Source organism: Cynoglossus semilaevis, chromosome 4 (assembly GCF_000523025.1).
Source record: "Cynoglossus semilaevis isolate Cse_v1.0 chromosome 4, Cse_v1.0, whole genome shotgun sequence".
In the NCBI taxonomy this organism is placed as follows: domain Eukaryota; kingdom Metazoa; phylum Chordata; class Actinopteri; order Pleuronectiformes; family Cynoglossidae; genus Cynoglossus; species Cynoglossus semilaevis.
Genome location: NC_024310.1, coordinates 14,765,036 through 14,777,249, shown reverse-complemented (window position 1 = coordinate 14,777,249; position 12,214 = coordinate 14,765,036). Strand labels below are relative to the sequence as shown.

Genomic DNA, 12,214 nt, shown 5'->3' with positions numbered 1-12,214 from the left:
ATTTGAAAAATCACCCAAAACATTCCTAGTATTTGGTACGTAAAGTTTACATTCTAAAAAACGTATATTTTTTCTGAATCTAAACCAAAACAATTGTAATTGCTATGGTTTTTAAGGCAAATGAGTACTTTTTTATTCATTTTTGAGAAACTTTTATTTCTGTTTTTTTCAGAATTTTCTTAGTATCATACAATACTGTGAATAAACATTGACATACCAAATAAGTTCAGTTTTTCTGAATTTTAAAGTTAAAAATTATCATAAAAAAAGAAAGGTTTCTCAGAAATGAATTTGCCTGAAAAACATAACAATGACTTTTTTATGGTTAAAATTCAGAAAAAATTTACTTTTTTGGTACGTCAACTTTTGATTACAGTAGTTTTCGATGTTTTAGTATAATAATTGTTTTATAACTGCAAGCGCTGCCGCTCAACAACAGCAGAATCCCTCAGATACACCCAGACCATGCTGGTTGTTAGGCCTCCACTATCATCCAAACACTTTGCTTTTCAACTCATTTCGTTTCTACACTCTACTTGTTTTGATTTGGTTTCTTTAGTAATTTTTTTGAGAGTACAAACATGCTTCATACAATTATTCACGTTTAATCATAAGAAAAGGTTATTATTAACATTTAACCATCTATTTATCATCGTTTTTTTCAGTCAACAGCCTTCCAAAGATTAAATTTAAAGGAAAACTACCAAATTATGTGAGACTAAAGGACGATGATGAAATGTACAGCTGCATTAGTCAATGAATAAAAACAAGACATAAGAAATTTGGCATTGAAGTTCTATCTGCGGTGATGTCGTCACGTAAAAAGGAGGAACAAATAGACCACAGCTAATCTACAGTGAGTTTGTTGCATCAGGTTTCCAGGCATATCATCAGTGTGAAATGATGATAATGTTATCAGTGGGAGATTATCCAACACTGTGTTACAATGCAAACATCCAGGACGGCTGTTGTAAACAGTCGTACTCAGCACTGATACCAACAGTGATCCAACAGTATGAAGATGACCACAACTGAGAAGGAGTTTTTAGTCTTTATTAAGATACTTAGCTCTCACATGTGCTTGTTTTATTTAAATTGTGTTTAAAGTAACCACATCCCCAGGATTACCAACATTTATAAAAGGCTATTTTATAGCATAAATTTTGTAGGACGTCATTGTCTCATGTCCTAGTTAAAAAAATATTGCAATACAGTCTCTCCGTATTTTTCATTCTTAGCAGCCAGGCTTGGATAGTTTGCTGTGGGGTACACATACGTACACTGACCCTGACCTGGCCTGTGGGCCACTTCTACCTTTACCTTGACTTGCTTAACAAAACTAATAAACTTTAAAATGTTAAAATTGTATTTATACAGTATTTGAACTCAACATGTCATTAAATACATGATTCATGTGATTAGATGTGTAGTGTGAGTAAAATGTGTGAGAGAGAGGAAGAGAAAGTGAAAGTGAGAGAGAGAGAGAGGTTAAAAGATACAGAGTACTGACTAAATCCAACCAACTCTGAAAAGATACATTTTGAGTTATTCATTAAATCATCATCTACTGCATAATCTGGGGGAGTGGTGTGGGGAGGCGTGCAGAGTCATATTTAGGAATGGTAAATTATCTAGATTAATCCAGAGCTACACTGTGACTAATTAAATTAAAATGTTCAATCAATGACCACTGTTATATTTATAAATGTGCAACTGCTCTTCCTGTAAAGACCTGCAGGGGGCCTAGAGCAAACCTTGGCTGAAACAGTTTAAATTCAAGGGAAGGAAGTAAACAATGGATTTGGAATAGACTGCTTTAAGGTGAGAAGTATTTGTCACCATCAGATAGTGAATGTGAAGTTTTGTACCTTACTGACGTATACACAAAGTACAGTAGAGGCAAAAAAAAACAACGTGCTGTGGGCCACATATCTGCTGGTTTAAACACCTGTTAATGTTGACTTTCCAACCAAATCCCCATTAATAACAGAATACCTTTCAGAGCCAGAGCTTGAATGGTGTCTGTGATGCACTGACTTGTTGGATAACAGCAGTTTTATCTTGATTCTTCTTCTTGTTGTTTTGCTGATGCTGTGCTCGGCTTGTCTGCAGTCTCACCTCCTTCATCGTCCTTCGTTTTCCCCCCCGGACTGTCACACCAGTTTTTCCCCTGCTTTACCAATGCATCCAGATCTTCCTGCAGAGAGACACACACAATCATACGTTTATTAACATCAAAAGTTTAAAATGTGGGCTCTGTATTGTTAGGTTAGGTTATTGTTAGTTTTCTGACTAACCCTAACCTCATGAACTACTTGGTGACGCTGTGTGTAATACAATATACATTTTGGAAATTGTCTTAAAGGTAAAGTTCAATTCTGTTAAACTGGATGTGTTTTACGGCATATTATATTTGGTTTTATTCTTCATTTAGCAAAGTCAAATTTCTGAACAGAGGACACTGGTTTTGATCCACTTCACCTACTGTTCATGTAAAAGAAGACATGCAGGGAAACAAACATCAACCAACTGGCCACAGCTCACAGTTTAATGATGATGACCTTCGACCTGTCCTGAGAGTTTCCCCACCCACAGTATATGGTCAAAAAAACAGCAGACGATAGGAGAGAAAAATATCCAGAATAATAAAGAAGGAATTGTATTCCAGAAAGTAATTGTATTGCCTTTTTGTATAATGAGACTGTTAGAAAGAATGTGAACAGAGTTCACTGTAATAGTCAAAGCTAACCTTCCAACCAAGCAGATCAGCCAAAGCCAAACAGCCGTCATCACAAGTGCTGATGTGAGCCACGTCTCTACAAGACACAAAAAGAATGTTAGGACTCCTTGGTAGTGCAGTTGTCCTACAGCCACAGGGTTGTGGGAGTGATTCCGGACAAGTTAGTTTGTTTATAAATCAGACTTGTACGCAGTACACTGTATATCATCCAAGAATAATGCTTATTAAAGGGAGAGTGAAAGGACAACTATTGTGAAATTTATCGAGTGAACTTTTTGTGTGAACATTTGTTGATCGTAGTGTTTGACTGCAACTCAATAAAACCTGCACCTGTAGGCCTTGTCTGAGTCAAAGTCCATTCCACTTCCAAAACCAAGCAGCCCCAGGAGTGGATCGGCCTGTGAAGAGCAACACAAACCCTGATTTTCATGGAATTCAATAAACACATGCTAGAGAGAAAAAAAAACATCTGGTGCACACTTACCTGTCCTGCCTTTTCCATGTTAATAAGCAATCTGGGGCAACTCTTTGAAACCCTGGAAAATTAATTAGGTCACTTAGCTCAATGGGAAACATATTATGCTGCTTTTACAGTTAATTCCTGTCTACAGGGGGCTGAGCAGACAGCAGTTTTGTTGTTGTTTTTGTTCTTTCTCTGTAGTTTGTTTAACTTTGTTGTTCGAACTGTGTTGTGACGCTATATACACATACACACCTGTGTTTCAATAACTGACAGGTGGACACTACTGTGAACAAATGTCTTTTCTCTTTTTGGACATTACCATTACAGGTGACAACGTTTGTGTTCGTATAGCGATGTGCCTGTACATTCAAAGCAGATGAGGGCAGGAGTGGTCACATGGGTGAAGCTACCCAGCTTAGGGGACCGCTGTCTTACAACTGGAGGGTTGTGGGTTTGATTCCAGACTAGGTAGGTTAAATGACAAAGCACTTTGAGTGAACATAAGGAGTATAAAGTAAATCTTGCACCATATGTACCCTTCTAGAACAAACATCTGTAGTTCAGCGGATAAACACGGTCATACCTGCCAACAAGACCTGCAAATGGTTGGACCTGTAGAGAGGTCCCCATGATGATGAGGAGGTCGCAGCTGGGAAAGTCCTTGGATGCAAATAAAAATAAAGATATTAAATCAATCCCCATTCGTAAACATGGATGCATTCTTTATTAAAAACAATGTGCTCACCATCTTCATTGAGGTGAAGAACCGGGCAGGTAGATTCTCACCAAAGAAAACTATATCTGTGTTTGGACAGAATCACATGATATGAAGACCAAGTTATTCCTGGGTTAGAGTTAGAAAGTAAGAAATGAAGAAATTATTTTGTGATTAAATGGTGTGTGTGTTTTAATCAGCTGACCTGGTTTGACCAAACTGCTGCACTCATCGCAACTGGGAATTCTATCGGAAAGGATCTTATCTTAAATACAGAAAGAAGTATTTCAAATAGAACGGAATTCACAATAGAAATATTTCACAAAAATCTCCATGATTTCTGACGTGTCAAAAAAACAAAAACAAACAGTTGCCAGTCACCTTTCATCCAATCTAAGTTGTACTCCTTGTGGCAAGAGTAACTGACACAGTGGGAACTATAGAAGGTCCCATGGGCTTCGATTAGATCATCTCCTTCTAGTCCAGCCACACGTTCCAGGGTGTCAATATTCTTAGAGAAACATCACACATAATTAACAAATGAACTTTGAACTAAAAATGGTTACACTACCTTTTTTTACCTGAGTGTAGCAGCGTTTCAGAAGCCCCTTGTCCTTCAATAGTTTCATGAAGTAATGACAAACAGTTGGCTAAAAACCAATACATGTAAAACAGAAAAAAGAAAAACATGTTTTGTAAACTGTCACAAAAAAAATTCAACGATTAAACAGCAGCTAATATGAAGAAGAGTTGGTTTTGTGCACCTTAAACTGTCCAGGGTAAAGCTCCTTGGCCAGAGCAAAGAATGGCTCTGGGTGTTTCTTAAATATAAGAAAATAAATAAATGAATACATAAAAGACAGAGAAAAAAATCAAAACATGTTAACACAGCCAAAGGAGAGTCATGAAGTTCTTATGTTCATAAATGCGGAACCTTAAAGTAATCTATCTGGAAGATGGCCTCTGGGTAGGGTAGGTTATATTTCTTCAAATTTGCATAAAGGCCTGTCCCTGGTGAACGGAAATCTGGGATTCCTGCCGCTGTATGTAGAAATAAAAAAAGCATATTGTACTAATATGTAAAAAATATGTATCAGCTCTATGTTGATGTTCACTTTAGCTAATGACACTGGACACTCACACGTGGATATACCAGCTCCAACCATGCAGATTATGTTTTTACCTGTGTCAAAGGAAAGATTTAGAAATGAATAATAATTCCACTGTGGATCAGCTCGACATACGCACAAATACTCACATTTGTCGCTCTTGATATATCGAGCCACTCCCTCCAGACTGAGCTCATCCAGAACTTTGTCTGCTGAGCCAAGGCCAAGAGTGCGGGAGAAGAGGTTACGCAGGACGTCCACTGGGAGAAATAAAGACAGGAGTCAGAGCAGTGTAAAGGACAGAAATGGGAGTTATTAAAGATGTTCTTGTGAGTGAGGTGTAAATAAGACAGTAATACCCTATACTAATGGTGCAGAAAGGCACTACTGCTAATACTACTGCTACTGGAGGCAGGGCTGCCAACTGTCACATGTTGGCCAGGACGTCCCATATTCAGATCATAATACTTTTGTCCCATACGAGACAGCATATGTCCTGTTAGGTATCAAGAGGGCAGTTTTAGGCTTATTGTCCAAACACATTTATTACAAGCAATTATGGGCAAGTAGAGTTGTACAGCCTCACAGTTTGAACTCATTGTTGTGAAACTGTCATCCTGTGATTGGCATCCACACCTAGGTCAGTAGTGTTTGTCATAAAGTATATAGCATTCATGCAATTTTAAAAGATGAATGCAGAATATTTAGGTGTTTATTTTGAGTGACTGCCAAGATCCCATATGTTGTTTAAGTGCAATCAACATGATGAGCTTTAAGAATGGCACCATGTACATAGGATGGTACTTAAGACAGTAATTAACAAGGCTATCAAAGTGACTGGAAATAGGTCTGTGGGCATTCATTCATCCTATTAGTACATGTATTGTCAACAGTGAAAAAGAAAAACACATACTGTCTACTTCTTCTTCTTCTTCTTCAGGACTGCTCTTGGTTTCTTCCTACAAATGAAACAACTATTGAAATAATAATAATTTGAACTTAACTATATTCGCTATGCTGATATTTCCCAAACACTTAATTACCAATTCCAATATCAATGCCAACAATCGTCTAATTTTCAGCACAAAACTGTGTTTTGTGACATTTGAGCAAAAGACAAAAGGGAAAATTTCCTGCAGTTTAAAACAGGACCATATAGTAACATAATAATTGACAGGATGATTTATTTTTCCTATCCTGCCCATTCCCCCTTCAACTATCAGCAGGTAACGTCAATGGACATCATCAACCTGACAAGGATGTAAGCTGCCTTCTAGATGGAATAAAACAACTGCTACACTAAAAGGGCACTCAATATGAACAGTAATTTCAATATTAATTTAGTAATTTAAATATGTTATAAATTGAACTGCCAAAAAGGGAATTTGGTCCCCCAGTCGACTGTAGAAAGGCATTTAGTTTAATATAAGTAAGTAAACTTCTCAGTTATTGTGGTGTATCAAATAAAAAACTCGAGGGAATACAAAGCCGACGGTTCTATGCATGGACGTGTCATTCTACAGCCTAACTGAGGTCTCTTTTACCAATATGGTGAATAGAAAGAATGTTTTAAGCAACTGGGAATTGTACGTAGCAGTGCCACAATTAGCCGCTGGAAGACATGCTGCAATGCAGAGCCTCAAAGCCGTATCCCGTTCCTGCGGTTTAAACCGGTAGTGCGTGTGTACATACCTTAGCCTTTAGCATAAAGTAAGCTACAGTCAAAGAGTCCGATGTTTTTCATACCTCTGGTTCAGATGTAAATTCCTTATCTTCACTGCATTCCGGGTGTTCTGTGAACACAACATTACATATCAAATACTTGTACTCCCTGCACTCGATAATTTTACAGTTTAAGCGAAGTGCTAGCCAGACCAACTGGAACTATCTAAATTATTTGAAATCAGCTTGGCGACCAAAAAATGTAAACCCGTTTCACCTGATGCATCGGCCATTTATCCGTCCACAGGAACACAACACTCAGATTATCTCTAATGTTTCTGGCTACAGTCCGACGGCAAGCTTCCGGTTAGTCTGTCGTCGTTGTTGTTGTCCGCCCTAAACATTGCCGTGTTGGAGACAGCGCAGGAAGGTTCCTACCATGAAATGGTTCCTCCTCATTCACCATCCGCTCTTATATCGGTTTTATATACATATATTTTGTTACCAAATTAAGATTATCTGTTCAGAGTTTGATGTTTAAAATTATATCTCTCTAAAGAGCTTTTGACAAATATTTAAAATATATTTTCCACTTTGTTTACTACAGAAACTTGTTTGTGCTGAATAAACTAACATCTGTATATGTGACAGTCAAAATGATTTTAGTAAGTAAATCCAGAAATGACCATGGTTTCAATTATTATTAAAATTGTTAAGAACAGAAAGTTGTATCTTGAAAAGAAATGTGGAGCAAAGATTGCTCCATATGCCACATAAATATGCGGCGGACTTCATTTCAATACTACAAAATTCTTCTAATTTGGCCAATACTATGGTACAGTTTGTACTACCCTTGTTTGCACAGATGCACTGTGCAAAAGTACTTTATGGTTTCTCCCAGATTCCGACTAAAGAGGAGTAATGAGGACTGGTCCCAGAACTGGCCCTTGGAATATGTTATGTGGGCTGTGGCCTAGGGCACATTGGTGTGGTGTGAGATATCATCAGGCTACTGTGGAAAATTAGAAGAAAAATCACCTATATTGTCATTGTACATAAACAGACGTATAGACAATACAATTGATCTTTTGCATTTAACTCACCAACCCATTACTGGGACACGAAGGAATTGTTGCTTGATTCAAGAATTACAAACACAATCCAACTATTTGGCCTGAAAAGTGATCATTATGTGGCTGCAGGTGGTTAATTATTCTGTAATTGCTTGTTGCCAAACCATATTGTTCAACGAGCTAAAAGAGCCTTCCTCTCCAATTATTAGCTGTACCAGTGAGAGAGGGTGAGTATTTTTTGAAACAGAAATGAATTATTTTTAAGGGTACGGCTTTATTTCCATGATGTATGGTTACTTCCTTAACCCCCATCAATATACAGTATTTACATCTCACTTTGTTTATGCTGCCGTGTCTGCAAAACAATTATACAATTTCAATTCCTTTTGTTATCATACTGTTGATGCCTCTGTTAATGTCCCACACCTGTTGTCAGTCTTTCCTTGCTCTTTTATCTCCTTTTCATCCTCCACTGTGTCCTGGAACATACTGAGGTCATAGCCAGTGGCAACGATGTGGCACTGGGGTAACATTTCTTCCAACAAGATGACAACTAAACCAGGACTAGAAATCCTGGGAAGGGAAGAAATGTCCAGATACCGGAGTCCCCTGCAGCACACAAAAGAGGGAATGCTAGTAAGCAGAAAGAAGAGGGAGAAAATCCAGATGTAATGTGACCAGCTGGAACTGATAAGGTATTGATGGTATTTTAGACTCTGCAAATATAAATAAAAATATAAGTATTTCAAAGGGGTCACCAACATAGTGGCCCTCAGATTGCAATGTCCGACAGGTTGGTTTACAAATATAAAATATCATAACGTTCAACAATCAGTACGAGAAGCAAGTCTGGAAATAACTGGAAGTATTTTGAGTATATGCAGAATTACCTGAGATTTCTTAGTGCAGCCAGGCCTCCCACTGTGATCTGTGGACAGTCAGAGATATTCAGTTCCTCAAGAGAGTTTTGAAATATATGAAGCCTGGCCAGGAACCAGTCATCCACCTGAGAGCAACCTCTTAATGACAGAGTCCTCAGAGACTGTTGACCCTCTTTGGGAAAAGAGAAACAACAAGGTTAGGAGTTTCATGTTCACACTAGGGCATTGACAACTTCCTTTTTTGTTTTTAAATATCAGCAAGCCAATCGCCGGTAAAGAATAGGTTGGGTTGTTTTTTTTTGTCAATGCCCTGCTTCACAGTGTACTTCTGTAAACAGCAATGGAAAAGCAAAAATAAACATGATACCCAGACTCTGTAGTCCTGTGAAGTTGATGAGAGAGTGGCTCAAGTCTACCTCCTCTATGGGTGTGTTTTTGTGATTGAGAAAGTCCCAGGAGAACTTGCCCCTCTTGTCAACACGAAACCAGTCATCCTGACCAACATACCTAAGAAATAAGCAGGAAGAATTGAAGGTTGCAATATTCATGCTGTACATTCATGAAAATTACTATAACCCTAAAGCTTAATATTTAGACTTCATATGGTTAACAGCAGCCAGCAGTAATAGTATAGTTTTGAAAATAATATAAAGAAGCGAAAAAAAAATGAAATCTTAGTTGAGTGTAATTTAGCTTATAAAAACTGATATTTGCAAAAAAGTACAAACTTTAATAGTAAAACTTCAAAATGATAAGATCTTTAAATGGAAGGTATGTAAACTGACCATAGATACTTGGTTTTAGACAAGCAGAGTAATGAAACAATATGCAAAATAATGGGCAATACATAAAAGAAGAGGTGGCAGACCAGGTGACAGGGTTGATGTGTCACAGAAGAAAACCAGAAATGTTGAAAAGGAAGGTCTAAGTGTTTAGGTCTAGTGTTTGGGAATCAATGGTCTAAATGTTAAAAATACATACATTACAAGTTTATAGGTACAGAAAAAAGAGTTACTCACCTAAAACCACCTTTCAGTCTCAACACAAAATGTGCCAATGCAATGTTCATCCCAAGACGTTGACGAGCGTAGCTGTTGTAGCTGACAAAGTGAGAACAGAACGCAAAGGTACTTCAATTAAAGCAAGAAATTGCAAAACAATATAATCCCATAATATAGAATAATATAGCGCCATAACTAATAATGCCTTAATTAATTTGTGATGATTAATTTGATTGAAATTTGAATGCATTTTCATCCATTGGCAGAATGATGTGATGCTACAGCCATTATTTCCACTGCCAAATCACTTATTCTTGCTCTAATACAAGAATAAAATCAGCAAAACATAATAATTTCAACAGACAGCAAGAACTAAAAACCTCATAGAGCAGAGGCTTTGACCTAAGGTCAGACCACCATTACTGAGCACCGAGTTTCTTACCATAAAAACACTTCTACAAGCTACTATTAGAATGCACAGATGACTAAATTCTCCAACTCTTTTCATAATTATTACATATTGTTAGTACAATTACAGTAGTACTTTTTGAATATTTTCTAAACATTTTCCATTTTAATAAATCCATCTTTTTCCATCAACTACCTGCTGTTATTTGTCTTTCCGTTCCACACATGAAGACATCTATCAACACCTATACTGTGATTAAATTGATAAAACAAAAAAGTAAGGCACTGACAGCCCATTACCTATTCTTCCATTGAACAGTCCGCCTCTTAAGCTCCGAATTCAAGCCCATGAGCAGCTCCACATCATAAAAGCGTTGGGTGAGGAAGAGCAGCGCTCTTGTGTGCAGAGGAGGAGACTCTGAGCTGGAGCTCCACAGCCGTGCAGGAGCCCAGAGTGGAGCTGAGTGCTTGCCACATCTGTGCAGAGTCTAAATGTACACAGGATTACTGAATATCCACTGTTACACATGTATGTACTAAATGCTCACTTGTACGAGCTCACGAAAAGTATATTTTATTGTCAATTCAATTTGTCTCTGGTTTAACATTTTGTCAAGCATTTTTAAAAATGGTGGATTTTGACAAATAAAGTATGAAAACATTCAGTCTCTGTTCAGGCTAGAATCACTTAGGGTTCCTAGAAAAACCTTATCTGCCATTTCTGATCCAACTGATCCCGAAACTGACTATTTGAGCAAACAATATTTACATTTTTAAATCGTATTTTAAAATGTGTAGTATTGCCTACACGTCTCTACTCTACTATATTTCATCAACAAGCGATCACAGTTGGCGACATACATCACTCCGTATAAATCTCTAGTAGTCTGTGTTTAAAAGAGCAGCGGTTAGCGTCTTACCCTGTAGAAACGCCAAGGTTGACCCGCCATGAAGTGAGCAGACATTACTGGTTCAACAGCAGGTCGTGAGGGACAAACATCGTGCAGCCGCATCTTATGGCTGATCGTTGCTCACCCCGTTGGTCACTGGAGGGCGCACTTCATTTTTATGAAACGTTCTAAAAAGAACTGTGTTCATGCAGTGCCATATTACGTCAATATTTATCTAAAATATATCTTCTTTTTCTTCTTATATCTTATGTTTTCTTAGAGAAACACGGCGCTAGCCACACCAGCGACAGTTGTTATCTATCCCAGGAGCTATAGGGAACGATACCTAATCAAATTTAAAGGTGCTGGCGAAAGCTAACCGCATAATTGAAACCTCTAACCGTTTCAATTATGGCGTCTGGTTAGGCCAACTGAAGGTCATAAACACTTACGTTAAGTCGTTGTGTAATTACTAAAGAATAATTCAATTCTATACTACACACTGTAGGGGCATGTTTTTTTAAAATGCGTTATTAAGCTATGCTCTGAAGCTGTGATGGCCTATTTGGCTAAATTTCATTTGAGCGATTTAAGCTTTATTCTCTTTGAAAACAGTGCCATCTGGCGTCGTACTGTAATTAAAGCACCCATACAAAAGTAGGACCAAAGCTCTGCATAATAGAATAAAATAAAAATAGAACAGAATACCTTTTAATTTAATTACTAAACACAGCAGTTCAGTGCAACACATATAGATTAGCAGCTTTAGCTTTAACAGCCATAAAACTAGAAAACAAGAAGTGCAGCAGTGTAGCAGCAGACGTTGACAGCAGTAAACCTGGAATAGTAAATAGCATTTGAAATCAAATAAATTTCATAAAATTCCAATACAAATGGTGAATTAAGGTATATATATTTCAAGGGTCGATTTTATTTTCAGTTTAGATGGACTAAAAATAAATGGAAGAACAAAGGATGATGTGCATGAAGTAATGTAAAGTAATGTTTTCTTACAACCTGTGTTTTAGTTTTAGTGTACTGAATTAAATGTGTTTTTCACTTAGCCCTCCTAAAATATTGAAAGATAGAGACGTCAGGAAGAAGAACCTTAAAAATACCCAGGGCTGTGAGAGGAGCTGTGGCTAATAAGACCAGTGATGCCAGTGGTGATCTGAGCACTCAGTGATGTGACCCAAAAACCTTACAGAGTGGCTACAACAGATTCAAGGCATCCACAGTGTTTTTGGAGCATTTGAGGTTCAGACGAACACA

General features: G+C 37.6%; 2 protein-coding genes across 5 annotated transcripts; both read right to left on the bottom strand.

Moving 5' to 3' along the window:
- Positions 1 to 1,032: 1,032 nt before the first annotated feature.
- On the bottom strand, positions 1,033 to 7,130 carry sirt2 (sirtuin 2 (silent mating type information regulation 2, homolog) 2 (S. cerevisiae)). 3 transcript variants are annotated; one of them, XM_008309401.3, is made up of 16 exons: positions 6,967 to 7,125; positions 6,774 to 6,820; positions 5,941 to 5,986; positions 5,177 to 5,287; positions 5,060 to 5,101; positions 4,853 to 4,959; positions 4,683 to 4,739; positions 4,500 to 4,568; positions 4,300 to 4,429; positions 4,124 to 4,183; positions 3,949 to 4,004; positions 3,787 to 3,863; positions 3,225 to 3,276; positions 3,071 to 3,138; positions 2,750 to 2,816; positions 1,033 to 2,197 (listed from the first exon to the last, which is right to left on the bottom strand). In XM_008309401.3, the coding sequence occupies exons 1-16, from the start codon at positions 6,980 to 6,982 to the stop codon at positions 2,057 to 2,059; spliced, it is 1,146 nt and encodes a 381-aa protein (XP_008307623.1). In that variant the 5' UTR covers positions 6,983 to 7,125; the 3' UTR covers positions 1,033 to 2,056. The 3 variants fall into 3 exon arrangements, 1 of the variants encoding a protein (XP_008307623.1); XR_003049559.1 differs by lacking the exon at positions 1,033 to 2,197 and having other exon boundaries at positions 2,788 to 2,816; positions 3,225 to 3,667; positions 6,967 to 7,130; XR_521489.3 differs by lacking the exons at positions 1,033 to 2,197; positions 2,750 to 2,816 and adding an exon at positions 3,523 to 3,667 and having other exon boundaries at positions 6,967 to 7,130.
- Positions 7,131 to 7,711: 581 nt separating this feature from the next.
- On the bottom strand, positions 7,712 to 11,120 carry dmac2 (distal membrane arm assembly component 2). 2 transcript variants are annotated; one of them, XM_008309403.3, is made up of 6 exons: positions 10,973 to 11,120; positions 10,353 to 10,540; positions 9,663 to 9,743; positions 9,011 to 9,150; positions 8,653 to 8,815; positions 7,712 to 8,395 (listed from the first exon to the last, which is right to left on the bottom strand). In XM_008309403.3, the coding sequence occupies exons 1-6, from the start codon at positions 11,063 to 11,065 to the stop codon at positions 8,155 to 8,157; spliced, it is 906 nt and encodes a 301-aa protein (XP_008307625.1). In that variant the 5' UTR covers positions 11,066 to 11,120; the 3' UTR covers positions 7,712 to 8,154. The 2 variants fall into 2 exon arrangements, with proteins under 2 accessions (XP_008307625.1, XP_008307626.1); XM_008309404.3 differs by having other exon boundaries at positions 7,712 to 8,371.
- Between the last annotated feature and the right edge of the window lie 1,094 nt (positions 11,121 to 12,214).

Coding starts and splice junctions, on each gene's coding strand:
- dmac2 (XM_008309403.3), bottom strand. CDS start 11,065: ATGCGGCTGCACGATGTTTGTCCCTCACGACCTGCTGTTGAACCAGTA. Junction 10,541..10,972: donor AACCTTGGCGTTTCTACAGG/GTAAGACGCTAA, acceptor GTGTACATTTAG/ACTCTGCACAGATGTGGCAA. Junction 9,744..10,352: donor ACTGTTCAATGGAAGAATAG/GTAATGGGCTGT, acceptor TCACTTTGTCAG/CTACAACAGCTACGCTCGTC.
- sirt2 (XM_008309401.3), bottom strand. Junction 5,987..6,773: donor AATTTACATCTGAACCAGAG/GTATGAAAAACA, acceptor TTTCATTTGTAG/GAAGAAACCAAGAGCAGTCC. Junction 4,569..4,682: donor TTTACCCTGGACAGTTTAAG/GTGCACAAAACC, acceptor ATTGGTTTTTAG/CCAACTGTTTGTCATTACTT.